The sequence below is a fragment of the Pelodiscus sinensis genome, chromosome 13 (assembly GCF_049634645.1).
Source record: "Pelodiscus sinensis isolate JC-2024 chromosome 13, ASM4963464v1, whole genome shotgun sequence".
Taxonomy (NCBI): domain Eukaryota; kingdom Metazoa; phylum Chordata; order Testudines; family Trionychidae; genus Pelodiscus; species Pelodiscus sinensis.
Window position 1 is genome coordinate 3,619,952 of NC_134723.1, and position 20,167 is coordinate 3,640,118.

At 50.7% G+C, this 20,167-nt stretch overlaps 1 protein-coding gene across 1 annotated transcript in view; it reads left to right on the top strand.

Moving 5' to 3' along the window:
- Nucleotides 1-288: 288 nt before the first annotated feature.
- Nucleotides 289-20,167, top strand: part of GABRA3 (gamma-aminobutyric acid type A receptor subunit alpha3) — a 113,505-nt gene continuing 93,626 nt past the window's right edge. The window contains exons 1-2 of the mRNA XM_006136294.4: nt 289-685; nt 13,303-13,424. Of these exons, the coding sequence (XP_006136356.1) occupies nt 13,336-13,424 (89 nt within the window). The 5' untranslated portion in view covers nt 289-685; nt 13,303-13,335. The remainder of the gene's footprint in view (nt 686-13,302; nt 13,425-20,167) is intronic.

Sequence of the window (20,167 nt, forward strand, 5' to 3'; positions counted from 1 at the left end):
CCCTCCCAACAAGGACTCTGCTTGGACAGGCCGTGCTGCCCACCTGCAGACTAGGCCGGTCTCCGTGATTAGAGGGCAGTGGGCCATGCCTTGTGACACTGGCGGGTCTCCAAGCAGGGGGGAAGGGGTGTCTCTTCACACTGTGTTCCTTGCTGTGTGCAGCCGATGTGCCATTGCTGTGTGTTTTCTGTTTCATTGCTCTCTGGGAAGAAGGAATCCGCACGGACAGGACTGTTAAACCCTCCTCCAGAGACTGGGGAGGGGAGGGAATGAGGCAGGTGGGGAGGAGACTTTCTTTTCATCTCCAATCTCAGAACGGCTAAAGGAGAATCTCAGGCAGCCGTCCCTACAATAATACCCCTGTCTGTCTGTCTGTCTGTCTGTCTGTCTCGCTGGTCTTCTCTCCCCTGGAGCAAATACAAGAATACCCCCCTGTCGCCTCAGTTGAAGCAACAGAGGTTTAAATGCTTTCAGCTCCACCACTGTATTCAGATACCGCTGGAACAGAAGAGCGGTCGAGCTCCGAGAGCCGTGAACTGAAACCCCCAAGCCTACGAAAAAGGGAGCGCAAAAGACAGAAGAAAAGCAAGCGAGCAGGAAATCCAACGGCAACACTCCCATAACTCGCTCCAGCTCATTCATTTTTCTTCTCCTGGCAGCTCTGGGGAAAGGGTCGTGTGGCGTGGTAAGGCATACAAACGCTTCTCTATTTCGTTCCTTTGTCCCAGTGAATTTATTTGTAGCTGGGGGTTCTGATTCAATGGATTTGGGGTTAGGTTCCCCCCCTTTACAATTGCTGGGCAGCTCTGTATTTTTTTTCATAATCTGGATTAACAGTCCATCGCTGGAGATGAGAACAATGATTATTAATTGCTGTTCATTATTTATAACCATTAACTTGGAAGCAGGTCGACTTCTTAATTACCAATGCCTAGCTAGCGATATACGCGCATATACCGGTGCACGGACAGACATCTCTTGCTCTCGATAGCCATCAACAAACCTGAGAGGGACCTCCAGAAAATGCCTAATGGCAAGTGTTTTTGTTTAACCCTTTCTCTGCCCCTGCCCAAATCAGAAGGGAACACAAAAGAAATAGAGGCTCTTTGGCTGCATTCCCCCTTGCTACTGCTGCTTGGAAGTAGGGAGTAGACAGCAAAGTTGTAAATAACAATTCTGTCCAGAGACGTGCATGAGTCTCTCTGTGGATGGGTGATTAGAGTAAAAGGTAAAGATACTTTGAGGCTCTAGGGTGTATTTCTGATGGAAATCCTAGCGTTTTCTCCTGCCCTGTACAAACCTCCTTTGTTCCTTGTTTTGTTGCCTAGAGGGGTTTTTTTTTTCATCCAATCTGCTGCTTGTTCTGTGGATGACAGAAGAGGGTAAACAAACATTACATGGTTTATTCTTTTCTTCCATACCCATACTGATGTGGGGATGAACAGTTGGGCTTGAACTGTTTGTTGGATGAGTGGACACAAACACCTGCGAGGCCACAAAGCAGTTGGCTAGACCCGCATCCTTTTGTGGCGTTGCTCTGAACGGCTGAGCAGCCTGGTGGGGATCTGATCTGGTAGAGAGGGAGGGCGACGGGGAGCGAGGGATGATAGGCTAACGGGGTCAGGATGGTGTGGAGATCAGCAGAGGGGAGTGCCGTCTGAGAGAAGCATTAGCGGCGGAATAGAATGGACCCTTTCTACGCCGCTTTCTCCAGCGACTTCCCCCTGCGTTGATGGCACTTGCATCAGGTCTGCAGTATTAAAGAGCTGGTTAAATCTTGCCGGCAGCATTGGAACAAGCTGGAGTCTGCTCAGCACGAGCCAGGGCTACAGTTTTGCTCTGGTTCCACCCTGCTTCCTCTGCAGGGATCCTCTGGCCAAGGAGTTTCTGGACTTCATTTTTTTTTTAAGAGGAGTCTAGGGAGGAAGCTGTATGAAAAGTCAATGTGCTTAGAGGACAGGCCCTTCCCAATCGGACTGCTCTCTGGGAGCCAGTGGTTAGCTTGTTGCTTGCTCCAGAGGGGAGGCTTGGGAGCCAGAAGGGTGTATGGTCAGGTGGTAGAGACGCATCATCTGTGCAGGTGCCCGAGCAAAGGGACCACGGAGAGAACAAAACACAGCGCAGAGTAGCGAGGGCTCTGTGTTTCCTAGCTATTGCAAGCACTGTCGCAAAGACGGTTAACCCTTGAAAGCCGAAGCAGCTACATTATAGTGCTCCTGGCTAATCTGGCTTGCTAGAGCGGATGCAGGACATTCTGGGGCACTCATTCTTGGTGTGATACACATAAAATACATTGAGTTCCTGGGAGTTAACCACTAGGGAGCCCTATAGACTAGAGTCCTGCATGGGATTATTTTTTTTAATCCCACTCCCCGCCCAGGAATACTGACTCCCACATGGTTTCTTTCATTTGTATCCTTTTCCCAGCTGCAAAAACCTTTCGCATCCTGCAGATCCCAAAAGCGAGTTCCCCCCACCCCCACTACTACAAATCAAAGCAGAAATAAACAGCAAAGAGAGTGCACATCAAACCAGAATGAGACACCGTTGTTACGTGGCAAAGGAGAGATGGTGTTTTCCGGCAAATTACCACGCTCTGCTTTTTGCCCACCCGGCCCTCCCGCAACAAAGCGCATGCGAGTGCTGTTATGGCAGCAGGTCCTGCAGGAGCTGCGGGATCCTAGACCCACTGCAGGGCTCTACTGTATACATCACCCCATGCTTGGCAGAGCAAACAGAAGGGTCCTCGGGGCTTGGGATAGTGCAGCCCTTGGTAGAATGTAAGGTCAGGAATGGGAGGGAGAAACTTTTGGGACAAGGATCCTCTGGAAGGCAGATTTCTAGAGTGAGATGGTGCAGGAAGGAAAGGAGAGCATGGAAGCAACGCTGATCAACATGTGCTAGAACCAGTGGGTCTGGAGCCAGGCCGGATGGATTCTGAACTTGGGGGGTTGGCTTTGCTCCTAAGGATGAATGAATAGTTATTCCCATGCCCAGATAGAGCCTTCGCCTCCCTGTTGACGGTGGCATCTGGACAGAGAACATGGGCTGAGACCCGGAAGAGAGTCATGACTTCTGGGCACTATTCCTGGAGGCCGGTCGTGATCCGGCGACGTAGAGGACAATTGTTTGAACCCATTGCCCAGCCAGAGTGCCTCCTCGAGGAAGCGTGAGCAAGAGAGATGGCACTCGCAGGGCCCTGGGCTTGCGGAGAGAAGCTAGGCAGCAGAGCAGCAGGTGCCCGCTCCCAACAATGGGATTAGTCTGGCTGGGGGAGGTGGCTCTCGGGATGGATGAAGATTCCTTTCAATGCCATTTTTTAACCTCTTCGTTGCCCCAGCGGAGGAGCCTTCCTCTTAAAGGATCTCAACTGGGGTTGAAAACGCTGCAGCTCTGCCTGCAGGCTTCCAACCTGCCTGTTCTTCCGAGCATCCCCAGGGCCCAACTGCCTGTCCAGACTGTACCCAATGCCCATGGGCCCCACCACACACCCATAGGCCACCGAGCCAGGGGAGGCAAGTGAGCACACTGGTGACACTGGTGTCCGATTCCCTTAACAAATGGAGATCGGAGCAGCTGTTGGTGCCCTGGAACGTAGGCCTGACTTCAGCTTCCATCCCCTCTCCTGGACTTTCCCCTTGGGTTTTCCTGAACCGTGAGAAGCTCAGTGTGTGTGCACGCACAGGTACATCCTGTGCCCCATCCTGTGGGCAGATCAGCATTCAGGGAGCTCGGCTTTTCCTTAGTTCTCTTTTCAGACACACACGTCAGGAAACTTCCCTCCCTCCCGCCTTAATTTTTCCTTTTACTCCCTCCTTCTTTCCTGGTCCTTCTCCATTTTGTAAACTTCCTTTCTCCTTCTCCGCATCCCCTCTTTCCTTTCCTCGCTTCCTACTTCAGTAGTCTCTCATTTCCTCTCTCTCTCTCCCTTCAAGTCATCCTCCTTCTCAGTTTTGCTTCAGCTAACTCTAGAGAAAAAAGCCAGCCCCTTCTCTGTGGGTGTTTTCCTGCCAAATGTTTACAACAAGTAGCACAATGTACAGACCGAAACCTGGCATAATTATACACCCAGACAGATAGCATAGTAAATAATCTTGTCTTTCACATGCTCTTCCAGTCCCTACTCCACCTATCACTTTCTCTTGCTCCCATGACTCCGAGCTAAACGTATGTTCATTTTGCACCTACGGACATTCCGGATGTACCGTATTCAGTGTACATGCATATAGTATCTCCATAGACCTGCAGCCGTGGCTGGCATGTCGGTGTACTTTAAATGCACTCACAGACAGTCTGTGTGTGCATGACACTGTGTTGCTATCATACAGATACTTGTATTCATCTGTTTGGTACTGTGGACAGTTAGCATTTTTTCCAAAAAAACCAGAGCTTTTTGGGTAAAGAATAAGCCCCTAATTATCGATTCAATAAGATCAGTGAAGGCAGAATGAGGGAGGTGCCAGGATCACAACAAAGGATTATGGCAGTTTCACATCATGATGCCCGGCATGCTAAAGGTCCTCTTTAGCTTGACAAGTACCTTTCTGTCTAGCTAATTACATTATCCGCCATGTGCAGCGTCTGCAGCATCCGATTTGTGTGCTGTTGTGATGCCAAGTCGGAGGCGGCGATGGCTGTGGTTGTGGGTCAGAGTCCCTCTGCCGTTGCAGTGGTTGGGAATGTGTGTCTGCCTCTAATTGTTGTGTGGTGGCACTAGTGTGAGGTTGTTACACGTGTGGCTGAGTCCGGGTGCCCGTTGTGGTTGTGATCTCTACTTGGAGTGACAGAGAAATGAGAGCACAGGGTGGGAGCTGTGATTAGTTTTGGTTTATGGGAAACATTGGTGAGAAGCTTTTGGTTTTGTGAAATTGAACCCAGGGTGGCTTGGATCCTGCCCATCATTATCTCTGTCACCAGCACGCTGGGGAATGCGGATAGGGACCTGATTCGGGGCTCAACTCCCAAGTCAATGAGCAGCCAAGTTTCCATCTCTTTGTTTCTCCCTTCACATGTCTCCTACATTGTGTTTGTACTAGTATTGTACTGCAGGAACCATACTTGGGAGCTTCCCGGTGACTCTCACACTTGGGTTGAGTGGCAGATGCTTTGTAAGGCCTGATGATACATATACAGGTTGCACCTCTAAGATCCAGCAACCTCCATGGTCCGGCAACCTCCGTGGTCCGGCATGACCACGGATGTTCCAGGACCAGCGAGTCCCATCATGCTTCAGGAGGCTGGGGGCCCAGGAGCCGGCCTGCGGTTCAGCTGGGCTGCAAGGGGGGAGCCAAAGAGAGGGGTAGATGGGGGGAGGCCTGAAATGACCTCCTCTGTTCTGGAAAAATCCCACATCCAGGACCAGTCAGGTCCCGAGGGTGCCGGACCAGGGAGGTCCAACCCACATAAGCATTGTGCCTCCTAAGTCTGCGTGGGAGTCCTGCAGGTTCTCTCTTCCGGTGTGTGTTTTGAGTCTGTGGGGTTGTCCTGTGTGCCTCTCACAGGGGTTTGTGAGTTCAAACACCCCTCGGCTGGGGGAGGAAAAGGAAGCTCTTTCACGGTGGGGAAAGTGAGCCTTACGTGCAAGAAGCAGATCGGCTTGTCAGGTTTTGTGGCGTATTCCTCCATGAGAGGCTTGAGGTAAATGGACAATTTTTTTAAGTGTCTCCTGTGGAGATAGTGCCATGCGGGGTTAATTCAGACTGCAAGCACTACCAGCACTGCTGTGTGGTGCAGACAAACTCAACTCTCCAGGAATGAATTTCCTATTCCAAGCTAGATCAGAGTTTACTCTAAACAGCTGCCTCCTTACATATGCTGCATGAAAATGGTACGGGAGACAGAGCCATTCAGAAACAAGTCCCTGCGTGGTAGGACCTCCATGTCCCTGTCACTCGTCAGTCCAAACAGAGGCATTTTAGCCAATTGCCTCCACTCCGGCTCTGCCGCCCTTTTAATTAAACAATCTACTCGGCCAATCACTGCTGGATTTGTAGAGGGTGCCTCGCACCGAGTTAGACTTTGCTGGGCCCTTTTGTTGGGGGAAAAAGACAAGTGCAATCCAAGCCCCCATGAGAGGGGTCCAGCCGGCATCCCTTAGCATAGGGGAGAGCATTGGGGGGGTGCCTTTCTAGTAAGGTGGGGCTCAAGCCAGCGCAGATGGCTGATGGATCTGGGTTGAACACCTGGGGAGCCTAAAAGTGCCCCTAAGTTGCCTCTTGCCAGCACAGAAGGAAGAGAGACTACTGTGCGGCATGCAGGTTTGGCTTCTCCTAGGAGCTGGTCAGATGCTTAAGGATGCCAATATAAGTATGTTGGCGATCACGCTGGTGATCTGGCCTATCATTGCCCAGGGGCTAACACGGCTGCGATGCCCACCAGTGACCGCCTGGCACAATCCAGATTCTGATCCCTGCACTTGTTTACACGGCTTGATGCAAAGCCTGAGAGAAAATGTTTGCAAAAGCAAAAGACTCTTGGGACCTGGCCCTGTTTCTCTCTCCATCCCCTTCAAGTGAAAGCCTGAATAGATGGAGGTCCAGGATCTGCTTTAATTGTATCCCACAGTCCATCCCCCCCATCTCCCCTCTCCCAAACACCAAAGGAGGGAGAGGAGGAGCTGGAGGCTCAGCTGCACTGTCTGCAATAGGAAGTTGAGCTATTGTTGGCAAAGCTTCCACCTGAATTGGCAGTGAAGGCAATTTCGCTCCGAGCAGGGTCCTACTGTAGATGCCTAACTTAAACGATGGGAGCAGTCCCGTTGACTTCTGTGTGGCTGTCAAGCTGATTCCATGTGTAGGTACCCTGCTGAAGGAGGGACCTTCGCAGGATGCAGGCGTGAGACAGTTTCCGAGTGTAGCTGGTGGGTACCCGTGGTCCATGTTAACACCATTCTGGAACCCAGTTCAGCCCCGGCTTTCATTGGCCAGGGTTATGGCACAGCTTGCATTGCCACAGCTTTGTTCCCTATTGTGAGGGCCCGGGCCGTGTCTGGGCACAGCTGAGGGTGTCCGCTCAGGGTGAATTGCTCAAATCCGGGGCTCCTTACAGCCCCCCTGACTGGTGACCTCTCCAAATAGGCCACAAACCAGTCTCACAGAGCGCTTCAGCTGCCCGCCTGAAGCCTCACGAGCAAAACCCCTCTGACACCCCAGCAATATCCGTGCCCCAGATGGCCCCGGGCCTATACACAGGTGAGGGGGTCCTAGCACCCAATCCCACCTACCCCGAACAAGTTCTGTCCGGTTCCAAGAAACCAGCCACAGATCCCTGGTCAATTTACCCTGTGGACCTTACCCACAAATCACGCTGGGCCAATCCTTTAGAATATATATCTAAAGGTTTATTATTACAATAAAGAAAAGCATGAGAGTGAGGTTATTAAAGTACAGTACGTTACATGCACCGAATCTCCCAGTTCTCGATGCAGGCTCTAGCCGAGGTGTTGCAGCTGCTGGTTTAAAAGTTCTTATTGCACATCCTACGATCAGGATGGGTTCACAGGTCTTCCGGGCTCTTCGATCCCTGCAATGCTGCCTCTGGGATGAAGTGCTGAGCTGAGAACAAAATGGCACCGACCACATGGCCTCTTTATACCCCCTTCCTGGCCTCTTCTGGTCTCAGCGGGTCACCTGGTCCTCAGCCTCTCTCTGCTGGCAGCTCTTAGGTCTCTGCCCTCATGCTTTAGGTGTGTCTTTGGCCCATCAAGTGCCATTGTTCTACAGGGCTTCGCTATTCAGCCTGTCCATAGCCATGCTTAACCACATTCCAAGAAATATTCAGCTTCCACACAGATTACAGATTCCTACCTACACACACAGACATTATATAATCACATAAACAGTGTACACAGGATCAGAAAACAACAAGCTCCCATTCAATACCCCACATGGCTCCCTTTTATACCAATTTCTGGGGCCAACACCCCCACCTAGGGGTGCAGCAGCGATCTGGCTGCTTCCCTCCAATTCAGTAATGTGACACCTATATCCCTAGTCCCTCCATATAGCTGACATCATGCTCCTTGCCCCTTCCTACAACTTTTCCGATCTTGGGGTGCACAGACTCATAGGACTGGAAGGGACTTCAAGAGATCATCTCATCCATTCCCCTGCCCTCATGGCAGGACTAGTTATTATGTAGACCATCTCTGACCGGTGTTTATCTAACCTGGTCATAAACATCTCCAGGGATGGAGATTCCACAACCTCCCTGGGCAATTTATTCCAGTGCTCAACCACTTTGACAGGAAGTTTTTCCTAACGTCCAACCTAAGCCTCCCTTGCTGCAATTTAAGACCATTTCTTGTCCCAGCCTCAGAGGTTAACAATTTTTCTTCCTTCTTCTTACCTTTTACATATTTGAAAACGGTTTTCCCCTCCCACGCAGTTTTCTCCTCACCAGGCTAACCAAGCCCAGTTTTTTCAGTCCTCCCTCATAAATCATGTTTTTTGACTTTTAATTATTGGTGTTGCTCTTCGCTGGACCTTCTCCAATTTGTTTGCATCCTTCCTGAAATGTGATGCTCAGAACTGGACACAATACTCCAGCTGAGGTCTAATCAGTGCAGAGTAGAGCGGAAGAATGACTTCTCATGTCTTGCTCACAACACTCCTGCTGATACATCCCAGAATATATTTACTTTTTTTTGCATCGGGGTGACACTGAGTCCTATTTAACTTGTGAGCCACTATCACCCGCAGACCCCTTCCTGCAGTACTCCTTTGTAGGCAGTCTTTTGCATTTTGTACGCGTTCATCTATGCTTTCATAGAATAATCATAGAATAATCATAGAATAATAGGACTGGAAGGGACCTCAAGAGGTCATTGAGTCCAGCCCCCCGCCCTCAAGGCAGGACCAAGGCAGCCCTCAAGGCTTTGAGCTGAGGGAGTGATTCCCGGCTCCAAAAGACGTACCCATGCTAGCTCTAATCCCGCTAGCTCACTAAAAACAGTGTCTCTGCAGCATTGCAAGTGGTGGGAGAGGCTAAGAGCCCCAATACGTACCCCTCCAAAAGGCTGGGCATGTTCTCTGGGTGGCTAGCCACTCCTGCTGCTCACCCCGCTAGAGTTACTCTCTTGTAACATGCTAGCTCTGTCAGACGACAGCCCCAAGTCAAAGCATAGACATACCCTTCATGGGAAGCTTTCTCCTCTGCACCCCTCCTCTCCACTGTCTCACCAGTTGTTTGCACAGCTGATCTGGGAAGGGCGTGCTTTCTTCCTTGCTAACACTTAGAAAAAATCCCCTGGGGTAGGCCCATCACACGCCAGACTGCAAAGCTGTCACTGCAGCATTTGGGATTGTTGCTGTGGAATCGTCTTTTGTGGGTATATCGCTTCATCGCTCTGAATTCCTGTGCTGAGCCTTTCTTGGCCATCACTTCGGATTGGACTCCTTCAGTGCTGGGCCTGTCTGCTGATGGACCTCAATCATGATCTGCATCACCCTGACAGATCTGTGTGTCCACGCAGCTCAGCTAATGGACCTCGTTCCTGAGGAGATGTGCTCCTAGCTGTTCCACTTGTGGGTCTTCAGACAATGCATCTCCTGGCTTGCCTAAACCATGGGTAGTGTGCTCTAGGTCGGGGGAGGGGTGATTTCCCAAGCACACTAACATGCTGCACATAGATTCATAGAACACTAGAACTGGAAGGGACCTCGAGAGGTCATCGAGTCCAGTCCCCTGCCCTCACGGCAGGACCCAGCACCGTCTAGATCATCCCTGACAGGTGTCTGTCCAACCTGCTCTTCAATATCTCCAGAGATGGAGATTCCACAGCCTCCCTGGGCAATTTATTCCAGTGTTTAACTACCCTGACAGGCAGGAAGCTTTTCCTAATGTCCAACCTAAACCTCCCTTGCTGCAGTTTAAGCCCCTTGCTTCTTGTCCTGTCCTCAGAGGCCAAAGAGAACAATTTTATCCCTCCTCCTTGTGACACCCTTCTAGATACTTGAAAACCGCTATCTTGTCCCCTCTTAGTCTTCTCTTTTTCCAGACTAAACAAAGCCAATTCTTTCAGCTTTCCCTCATAAATCATGTTTTCTAAACCTTTCATCATTTTTGTTGCTCTTCTCTGGATCTTCTCTAATTTTTCCACAACTTTCCTGAAATGTGGTACCCAGAACTGGACACAGTACTTCAATTGAGGCCTAATCGACACAAAGTAGAGCAGAAGAATGACTTCTCGTGTCCTGCTCACAACACTGCTGTTAATGCAGCTCAGAATCATGTATGCTATTTTTGCAACATTGTCACACTGTTGACTCATATTTAGCTTGTGGTCCACTATTGCTTGGCCTGTTTAGACCCTGTTGATATGCATTAATGTATTACTCTTCCAACCCGTACTAGGTTAAAGTCCAATCAGGAACCTTCAATGAGCACCAATGGGGTCTACTTACAAAATTCCTGATCAAATCCAGTCCTACTCTTCATGGAACTGATATCTGACTCATGCACTTAACTCCATGTTAAATGGATAATCATTATCTCAGATGGGAGCTAGCTAAGGCAACTGTGCATCCCTGAAACCAGGAACGTCTCTGGGCATGGGGCTCAGAGACATGTCCCAGTTGCTGTAAACCCCGGCAGACTGGCATTAAATGGAGCCTTCACACCCTGAAAACTGAACCATTGCTTGGTCTTCCACATAAGGAGGCCAGCAGCTGCAGGTGTTCTGGGTTCTCAAAGGCCAGTTCTATCTGCTGTGGCAGTAATGGGCCTCCTGTGGGCTGGAATTGCCCAATGTGAAGTGGCGGGGTGTGGTACCATCCCAGCAAACAAGTATGTATGCAGCTTCGTACTTGGCACTACCCCTCCAGCGTGCCTTGGAGACACATAAAAGGGGACAGACAGTTGACCGTGAGGGATCGCTGCAATACAAACTCAGTATTAATGTACAATCCAAACATACTAGACAGGCATGACGGCCAAGCGGCCCTCCGGCCCTGATGCCCAAACTCGGTCCATTTCTGGTTGTCATTGCCAGAGGTGACACCAGGTTTTGCCATCTGAAAGTGGCCTTTTGAGGGAGGGAGAAAATAGGCCGTTGGACACGCGTGGAAAAGGCTAAAAGCGACGGCTATGTGGACATGCTCAGGCTGAGAGTAACGGAGCACCGGGGACACGCCCCTTGCTGGACTTTTGGCCCTGCACGTGTGGATGAGCGCAGGTCATGGCTGCAGCAAGGGTGAGGTGAAAAGGGTGGGAAGGGTGACTCTAGCATTCCCCGTTCATTGGGCAGTCACTCGAATGGAAGGGGAGGAGCCTTTATGTCACTTCGGGGCTGCTGGAGACTCTTGAGAGCAGTTGAGACCTTGGAGAAGGTTCTCCAAGATCCAGCTCCGCTGGCAGCCGGAGGTAGCCATTGCTGCTCATGCAGACCTTGTCTGGTGAACCAGAGCAGTGAATGGCATAGGTGGTGTCTGACCATGAGAGGAACGAATGCTAATGACTTTGTCAGCGTGTGAGAACATCGGTGCAGGCCTGGCCTGTCAGTGCCCTATCGATAGTGCCTGGACATGAGGCTCTGACCGCACAGTTCCTCTTGTGATAACACCCTGAGGTTTCTGATTTAAGCTGTCAGGAACCACCATCCGAGTGTCACTGAGGGGCAGCAAGGGGCGGGGAGATGTCTGTTAGTGACTAACCTGAGGCCCTCATGTTCATTCCACTCATAAGCCAGGTCAGGCGTGAGTTCCAGCCTCCAAAGGGAAGAAGGTCGGGGCTTTAACCTGCTGTATCATCGAGGTCCTGTTAGTGCCGTGCTTAGTGCAGGAAGCTCTCGAAGCTGGGGGGTAGAGGGCGAATATTTGCTGCAAATCAAGAGTGTGGGGGGGAGGGGATTTCTCTTTGGATAACCATGCGACTGCTGAAAATCTTCGCAGTTACACGCCGCGGGCTGTGAAATATAAAGTTTATACTACAGAGCCCATGGTGCAGCCGGCTCTCTGGGAGCAGACCAGCTGGTCCCGCTATCAGGGAGCCAAATACACTGTAGGCTCTGTAGTATATGCTTTATATTGGCCAGCCTGCAGTGCAGGGTGGCAGCCAGCTCCGTGGGAGCTGGTGCACGCTGGAAGCCGGCTTTTCAATAGGCTGCTGGCACACACCAGCTCCCACCTACCGCCCCACTCCTGGGGAGCCAACACATTTATGCATTCTGGATCAGAGGCAGCAGCGCAGAGTGGCAGCTGGCTCCCTGGGAGCCGGTGCGTGCCGGGAGCCGGCTTTTAAGCCAGCTTTGGGCATGAACTGGCTCCTGACTGCAGCCCTACTCCTCGGGTTCTGATACAGAGCCAGCAGTGCGGGGTGGCAGCCAGCTCTCTGGGAGTGAGGGTGGGTGCCTGAGTGTAACGATTACATTAACCGATAAGCCCACACTTCTTGGTTAACCGTTTAAACGGTTATAGTATTACATCCCTAATTTATCCTGTATCCTAAGCCCAGCACTGGCTGGCTGTGAAGGGACTATGGAGAAACCTGTGAGCTTCTGGGGAAATCAGTTACAAACATAAGAAAGGGATAGAAAATAAGACACAGAATATCTCACTGTCCCTGTATAAAACTATAGTACGCCCACATCTTGAATACTGTGGACAGATGTGGTCTCCTCACCTCAAAAAAGATATTTTGGCCTTGGAAAGGGTTCAGAAAAGGGCAACTAAAATGATTGGGGGTTTGGAACTGGTCCCATATGAAGAGAGGTTAAAGAGACTGGGACTTTTCAGTTTAGAAAAGAGGAGACTGAGGGGGGATATGATAGAGGTCTAGAAAATCATGAGTGGTGTGGAGAGGGAGGGTATGTCGACACTACAAAGTTAGTTCGAACTAGCGCTGTAGTATAGACGTACCCTTAATGAATGGTGTAATGAAGTTAATGGGTAGCAGGTTTAAAACTAATAAAAGAAAGTTCTTCTTCACACAGTGTGTAGTCAACCTGTGGAACTCCTTGCCAGAGGAGGCTGTGAAGGCTAGGACTATAATAGAGTTTAAAGAGAAGCTAGATAATTTCATGGAGGTTAGGTCCATAAAAGGCTAATAGCCAGGGGATAGAATTGGTGTCCCTGGCCTCTGTTTGTCAGAGGCTGGAGAAGGATGGCAGGAGACAAATCGCTTGATCATTGTCTTCGGTCCACCCTCCCTGGGGCACCTGGAGCTGGCCACTGTTGGCAGACAGGCTACTGGGCTAGATGGACCTTTGGTCTGACCCAGTACGGCCAGTCTTATGTAACATTTATGTTAGTGACTAAAATCTCTTTTCTTTCTCTTTGTCCCTGCTCCACTGCCCTGCCCTGGCAGGTCTCCTGCTCTCCATCGGTGTATCTCCAGGACATGGCGCTGAGTGTCCCAGGAACGATTCCTCTCTGCATCGTTAGCCTCGGAGTTCTGCTCCTGGCTTATGCTCGCCTTGCTGACGCTGGGTAAGATGACAAGAACAGGAGGGTTTTACTAATACTGATGACAGAGGACGCCGCACACTCTGGTTGAGATAGCCGAGAGTAAGGTCCCTAACCCCCACTTTTATGCACTTGGGGTTTTCCAACTTAGGCCGGGGTAGTCTTCTTCTAGGTTTTCTTTAAACTGTGCTGATATAAACCCAGAAGAGTGGCCATAACCCTGCCAAAAACTTGCTGTAGGGTTCATGTGTCTCTTACAGCTCTCCTCTGCTCTGATTCGTCTTCTACTCAGGATATTAGTTGCACTCTTCTTCTGCTTTGCAGTGTTTTGCTGTTGTACTCGGCTTCCCGCGGGTGCCTGCAATATTCCAGCATCACATAAGACAAGTGCACCCTCCTCTTCTCGGAATAGTCCCTCCCGCGCAGCTGAGCGGGACCGTGATGATATTAGCATTGTTCAAGCCGCTCGAGCTAAGACTGTGTCAGCGCTTTTATGACAAAACCAATTTTCTAACTTGGCCCATGAGCAATTTGCTCTGGGCTAGAACTTGGCAGCTGGCTTCCAGGCGAGGCCTGCGAGGAGCTCTCTTGAAATTTCTGTTACGAAATTTGAAACATGGTGTTGATTCAGCTGTTTGACTGGGACACGTGTAAACAACAAGGCTACGTCTACACTGGCATGATTTTCCGAAAATGCTTTTAACGGAAAACTTTTCCGTTAAAAGCATTTTCGGAAAAGCGCGTCTAGATTGGCAGGATGCTTTTCTGCAAAAGCACTTTTTGCGGAAAAGCATCCGTGGCCAATCTAGACGTGCTTTTCCGCAAAAAAGCCCCGATCGCCATTTTCGCGATCAGGGCTTTTTTGCGGAAAACAGTACTGTGCTCTCTACACTGGTCCTTTTGTGCAAAAGTCTTTCGGAAAAAGACTTTTGCCCGAATGGGAGCAGCATAGTATTTCCGGAAAAGCACTGACAATCTTACATGAGATCATCAGTGCTTTTCCGGAAATTCAAGCGGCCAGTGTAGACAGCTGGCAAGTTTTTCCAGAAAAGGGGATGATTTTCCGGAAAAACTTGCCAGTCTAGACACAGCCCAAATGAAAAGTGCTTTGCTCTTGGATGGGGTGCCTGGCCTCGGCTAGTAGGTCTTGGGTTTGTCCAACTGCTTGAGATACCACGGCGAGACCTTGCCTGCTTTCTTGCACTCCTAAAATGGCTCTGACCAGAGGGAACAGGGGCCCGCTTGTCCATAAATGGACACTGGTGGTCAGATTATTTTGTAGTCCAGTGGCAGCATATCGCTCTGTCAGCGAGCGGGAGGGGAGATACTCCCACGAGACCCCTTGTGGTTGATTGTCCTGGGATAAAAGATCACCCTCCTGAATTCTGACAGTCTGCGGGCAGTGGTGAGGAAGGAAGAGATCCTAAAGTAAAAGGATTTGACATAGAGCTACTAGCAGATGTCACTGGCAGTGCTCAGGTCTTTAAGGGAAGTAATGGGGGTTTGGAGTTTGTGTGGAAAATACAAGGAAAAAATACGCACTTTAGTGAAATGATTGCATGTTTCAAAAATGCAGGACAAAAAGAAGGCAGCTGATTTAAACAATAGACAGAGCTTGTGGGGCGACAATATTTGCAGTTTATCTGTCTTTTGCTAGAATAAAAAGGGGGTAAGGGCAGGGGGTGGAAGGGGCTTGATTAAGGACAGGGATGGAGGGCTGAGGGCACAGGGTTTGGTGTGGGGGGGTCTCAGGACAGAGGGTGGGGGGGCTGGGAGCCACAAGGCAGGGGATGGAAGGTTCTGGAGTGGGGCTGAGGGCCAGGGGTGGATATAGGGCAGGGCGAGCAGGGCGGCCGCCCCCGGCCCCGCGCTTCAAGAAGCCCCGCGCATGCGCCGTGGCAAAGCGGGCCCTGCAAAATGGTCATCTGCACCTGCTGAGGGGCCTGGGTTTGGTGATCAGGGGGCGCAGGGGAGGGATGCAGAAGTCTGCACAGAAGTTTGGGGGGCTCAGGGCAGAGGATGAGAGCTTACCGGGGCAGCCTGTGGCAGCGAGGGTGGTGCTGCTCTGGCAGAAGTGTCTCCCCGGCCATGGTTCGGCAAATTCTCAGGTTCAGTTCCAGTCAGGTCCTGAGGGTGCCGGACTAGAGGTTCTACCTGAATTTGCGTTGCACATCCCACCAGGCCCCGTTCCTACAAACACACGCTTGTATAAACGTAACGCCGATGGCGGAACTGAACCTGGGGCTTCTGGCGCTCGAGTGGAAAGCCAGCTGGCGCCCAGCTAAGGCTGTAGGGCCGACTCATTCTCTGGCTCTGTAAGTGGTCTAGGTGCCACTCCATGGGACAGCGACCCACATCCGGTAGGTATGTGGGTTACACCAACATGCAGCGAGGTTCTCCCCAGCCTCTAGGCACGCACCTGCTCTTGTGCACTCTCACGTCGATTGCAGTCAAACCCCCGAGCTAAAATGGCTCCTTCTGACTTGCCGCACGCTGAAATCTCCCTCTAAGAACTGCTCGATCCTTCCCGAGAGGCAATAACTCCCTTGTCTCCAAGCTGTGGTGAAAGGCTTCGTTCGCTTCTTACAGGAACGGGGTTCCGAGCAAAGGCCAGAACGCTTGCTGAGTCGCTGTTCCTCCAATTGCGCTGCCTCAGTGCTTTCCCGGTGCATCCTGGGAGCTATACACTGCTGGTGGAAACGCTCGTTCCGTTTCCATCCCTTCTCCCCTGAAGATACACCCCTCCCTTGCGCTGGAACCGGCAGTCCGTGGTGATAAGGTGGCAGCAAGAGCCACGCAGAGATGCTCCTGATTCTGCCCTTTGAAATTTTTCTCTCCCTGGCGGTGCTGCTTTTTTCACAGAATCTTCTAAGCGAGCTGTGAACCCCACAGTGAGTCAAAATTTCAAATGTCAAACTAAGCAAAATGATTTCCAAATTAGACAAGATGAGTTTGCTGATTGCTAGCAAACCCCTGCCAGGCACTGCGTTTAAAACTCTGTCCCGTCACGCTCTGTATTAAGGCTTCATTTTAAATAGCTTACGAACCAGAAATAAATTAATCGCTGTGGTTAGCACAGAACCAATATACATTTCATGAGTTCTAAACCAGGAGTTCTCAGCCAGGAGTATGTGTACCCCAGGAGTGCTTAGAGGTCTTCCAGAGGGTATATCAGCTCATCTAGATATTTGCCTAGTTTTACAACAGGCTGCATAAAAAGTCCGTACAAACTACAAATTTTATATAGACAATAACTTGTTTATACTACGGATTGAACCTCTCTCATCCGGCACACGCTGGTCTGGCAATATTTGTGGTCTGGCATGATTTTAGTTGGCTGGATGTCCACTTATCATGGGTGTGGCCAAGTTTCCCGTGGTTCCATAAAGTCTGTTTACAGCCACCAGTCCCGGCTCTGTGTTCTGTGCTGTTATTTAGCTTAATTTACCCCCTAAATGTCTTCTAAGAGCCCAGAAAGCAGTGGAAGTATTGGTAACGCTGTTAGACAATATTGACCTCCGGAGGTCTGGCAAATTCTCTGCTTCCGGGGTACCAGGCTAGAGAGGTTCAAACTGTAGTTTCTATATCACGCACTGAAATGTAAGTGCAATATTAATTTTCCCTTTAGATTTATTTGATAATTATAAGGTTAAAATGAGAAAATAAGCAATTTTTCAGGCACAGTGTGCTGTAATTTTTTTAAATTTTGATGTCTGATTTCATAAGCAAGTAAATTTTAAATGCGATGAAACTTGGGGGTACACAAGACCAATCAGACTCCTGCAAGAGGTACAGTACTCCGGAAAGGTTGAGAACCTGTGTGCTAGATGTCATAAGCACATCAGAAGAAGGTGGGATAGATGGTTAAAACCCATGGTTAAGCAACCTGTTGGACATCATTCCAATTGCGCTATTACAAAGCCATTTATTAAAAATGGTTGTTTATTACATCTAGTAAAAAATCAGATTTCTGTCTCATGGATATTTTTAAAATTGTTCTTGTACCAAATCTGCACATAAGTCCTCTCTGTGTGTGTGTGTGTGTGTGTGTGTATACAGGCAGTCCCCGGGTTACGTACAAGATAGGGACTGTAGGTTTGTTCTTAAGTTGAATCTGTATGTAAGTCGGAACTGGCGTCCAGATTCAGACACTGCTGAAACTGACCGCCAGTTCTGACTTACATACAGAATCAACTTAAGAACCCCAGGCGTCCCCAAGTCAGCTGCTGCTGAAACTGATCAGCAGCTGATTCCAGGAAGCCCGGGGCAGAGCAACTCTGCCTGGGGCTTCCTGTAGTCAGCGCTGGTCAGTTTCAGCAGAAGCTGACTTGGGGACGCCTGGGGCAGAGCAGCTGGGGTGCTACTGGACCAACCCAGCAGCACCCCATCTGCTCTGCCCCAGACGTCCTGATTCAGCCGCTGTTGAAACTGACCAGCAGCGGCTGAATCAGGACCTGGGGCAGAGCAGCTGGGGTGCTGCTGGGTTGGTCCAGTAGTGCCCACGGGCGCTGCAGGACCAATTGGCAGCGCCCCAGCTGCTCTGCCCCAGAGTCCAAAACAAAAGCCTGGTCTGCTGGGGGGGGGGGAGCACACTAGCTGCGCCCCCCCCCCCTAGCAGACCAGGGACACGGGGAGCAGAGCCGCAGCGGCAGCGGGGTGCCGCGCCTCTGAGGCTTTGCTCTGGCAAAGCCTCAGAGGCGAGGGACCCCGCCACGGCTGCGGCTTCAGTCTGGGTGCCTGTGGTCTGCTGGGGACGGTCCCCAGCAGACCACAGGCACCCGGACTGAAGCCGCAGCCGCGGGGGGTCCTGCGCCTCTGAGGCTTTGCCAGAGCAAAGCCTCAGAGACGCGGGGAACCGCCGCTGCTGCCGCTCCAGTCTGGGTGCCTGTGGTCTGCTGGGGACGGTCCCCAGCAGACCACAGGCACCCGGACTGAAGCCGCAGCCACGGGGGGGTCCCGCGCCTCTGAGGCTTTGCCAGAGCAAAGCTTCAGAGGCGCGGGGAACCGCCGCTGCTGCCGCTTCAGTCAAAGCGGCAGCAGCGGCGGTTCCCCGCGCCTCTGAGGCTTTGCTCTGGCAAAGCCTCAGAGGCGCGGGACCCCCCCGCAGCTGCGGCTTCAGTCCGGGTGCCTGTGGTCTGCTGGGGACCGTCCCCAGCAGACCACAGGCACCGGGTCTCAAGGGGCAGCAGCAGCGGTTCCCGCGCTTCTGAGGCTTTGCTCTGGCAAAGGCTCAGAAGCGCGGGAACCCGCCCGGTGCCCCTGGTCTGCTGGAGACGGTCTCCAGCAGACTAGGGGCACCGGAGCAGCTTACGAACGGGCTTTCTCGCCCCGACTTCCGGGGCGAGAAAGCTCCGTTCGTAAGTGCGGATCCGACGTAAGTCGGATCCGCGTAAGTCGGGGACTGCCTGTATATATATATAATGTTTACACACAATGGAAAGATTCCAAAACACTTTTATTTTAATTTTTTTTTTACATTTTTGATAAAACCATTTGACTTTCCAGAATAAAAACATTTCATTTTGACTTGGCTAGACATTACTTACTATTTTTTCAGTGGCCACAGTGTCTTATAGGAGTTGTAGGCACAGTCCCCTTTCTAAATCTCTGATGATATACCATGGTCATGTGACTGCCATGATGCATCATGTCAGCTCAGCAAGACTAGGAACTGTGGTGCATCATGGGAAATGTAGTCCAGCTAGCCCGGGAGCCGGTCTCAAAGAGAAAAAATGGAGCCTTCAAATATTCCATGAGGTATGCAACAGCATGAGCAAACAGACAAATGTCAAGCAGATGTGAAATGAAACTTTTCAGTTATGGTCAACAAACTGAAGTATGTCAATTTCAGATCAAAATATTGCATTCTGATTTTTCCTGAAACAAAATAAAACAATGTTGACCGAATCAAATATTTTTCACAGGAGAATTTGGATTTTGCAGAAACTGAATTTTCTATCCCCTCCGCCTGCACAAAAATAAACAAAAAAACCCTATGGAAATGGAAAATTCCTGACCAGCTCTACTAATGATCTGTTACTGGCCCTTTATAAACTCATTGAATGTACCGGTAATATAAAGGCTGGTCCTCTAACTGAACCCAGTGCTAATCAATTGTTCTTGAAAATGCCAGCCACCCTTCTTCCCCAGGTTCTGCATTTCCTGCTTCAGTCTCGAACTGCGAAGCACATCGCGAAGATGCTCTTCTTGTATCTCCAGCAACTGACAGATCTCTCGTGAGAGAGTCTGTTTTCAAGAGGTTTTGGACCCCACCTTGTTGCTTCCTAAGCCAAGAGCTCCGGCTAGTTTGGCTGAGGTTCATATAGACCTCGGGGGACTGCTCCTCTGACCCCTGTGAGGTTGTCTTGTCACTGACGTGCTGTGGTGGGCCGGGGTGAGCTGGACTAGTCGTCATTATCCCAGGCGGATTGCTCCACCCAGCGTATTTAGCAAAACTGTCAGAGCGATGAATGCACGGCTCATCTGGCAGGGCAGAATGGAGCCTGGTACAGGCATGCCAGAAACTCCTAGCCACTGCAGAGCCAACAGCACTTTCCTAAGAGGAATGCGTTGGGGCAGGAGGAAGCAAAATCAAAGTCTGTGGTGCGGGAATGGGCACGCCCACTTGTTTTCTGCACCACAAAGGAAAGCTCCCCATCCACAAATCAACCCTTCATGCAGCAGCACCAAGGAACAACGCTTGAGTGGAGGAAGAAAAAAGAGAATAATGCAGAGGAAAAAAATCAGAAAGGGAGGGAAGGAAAGGG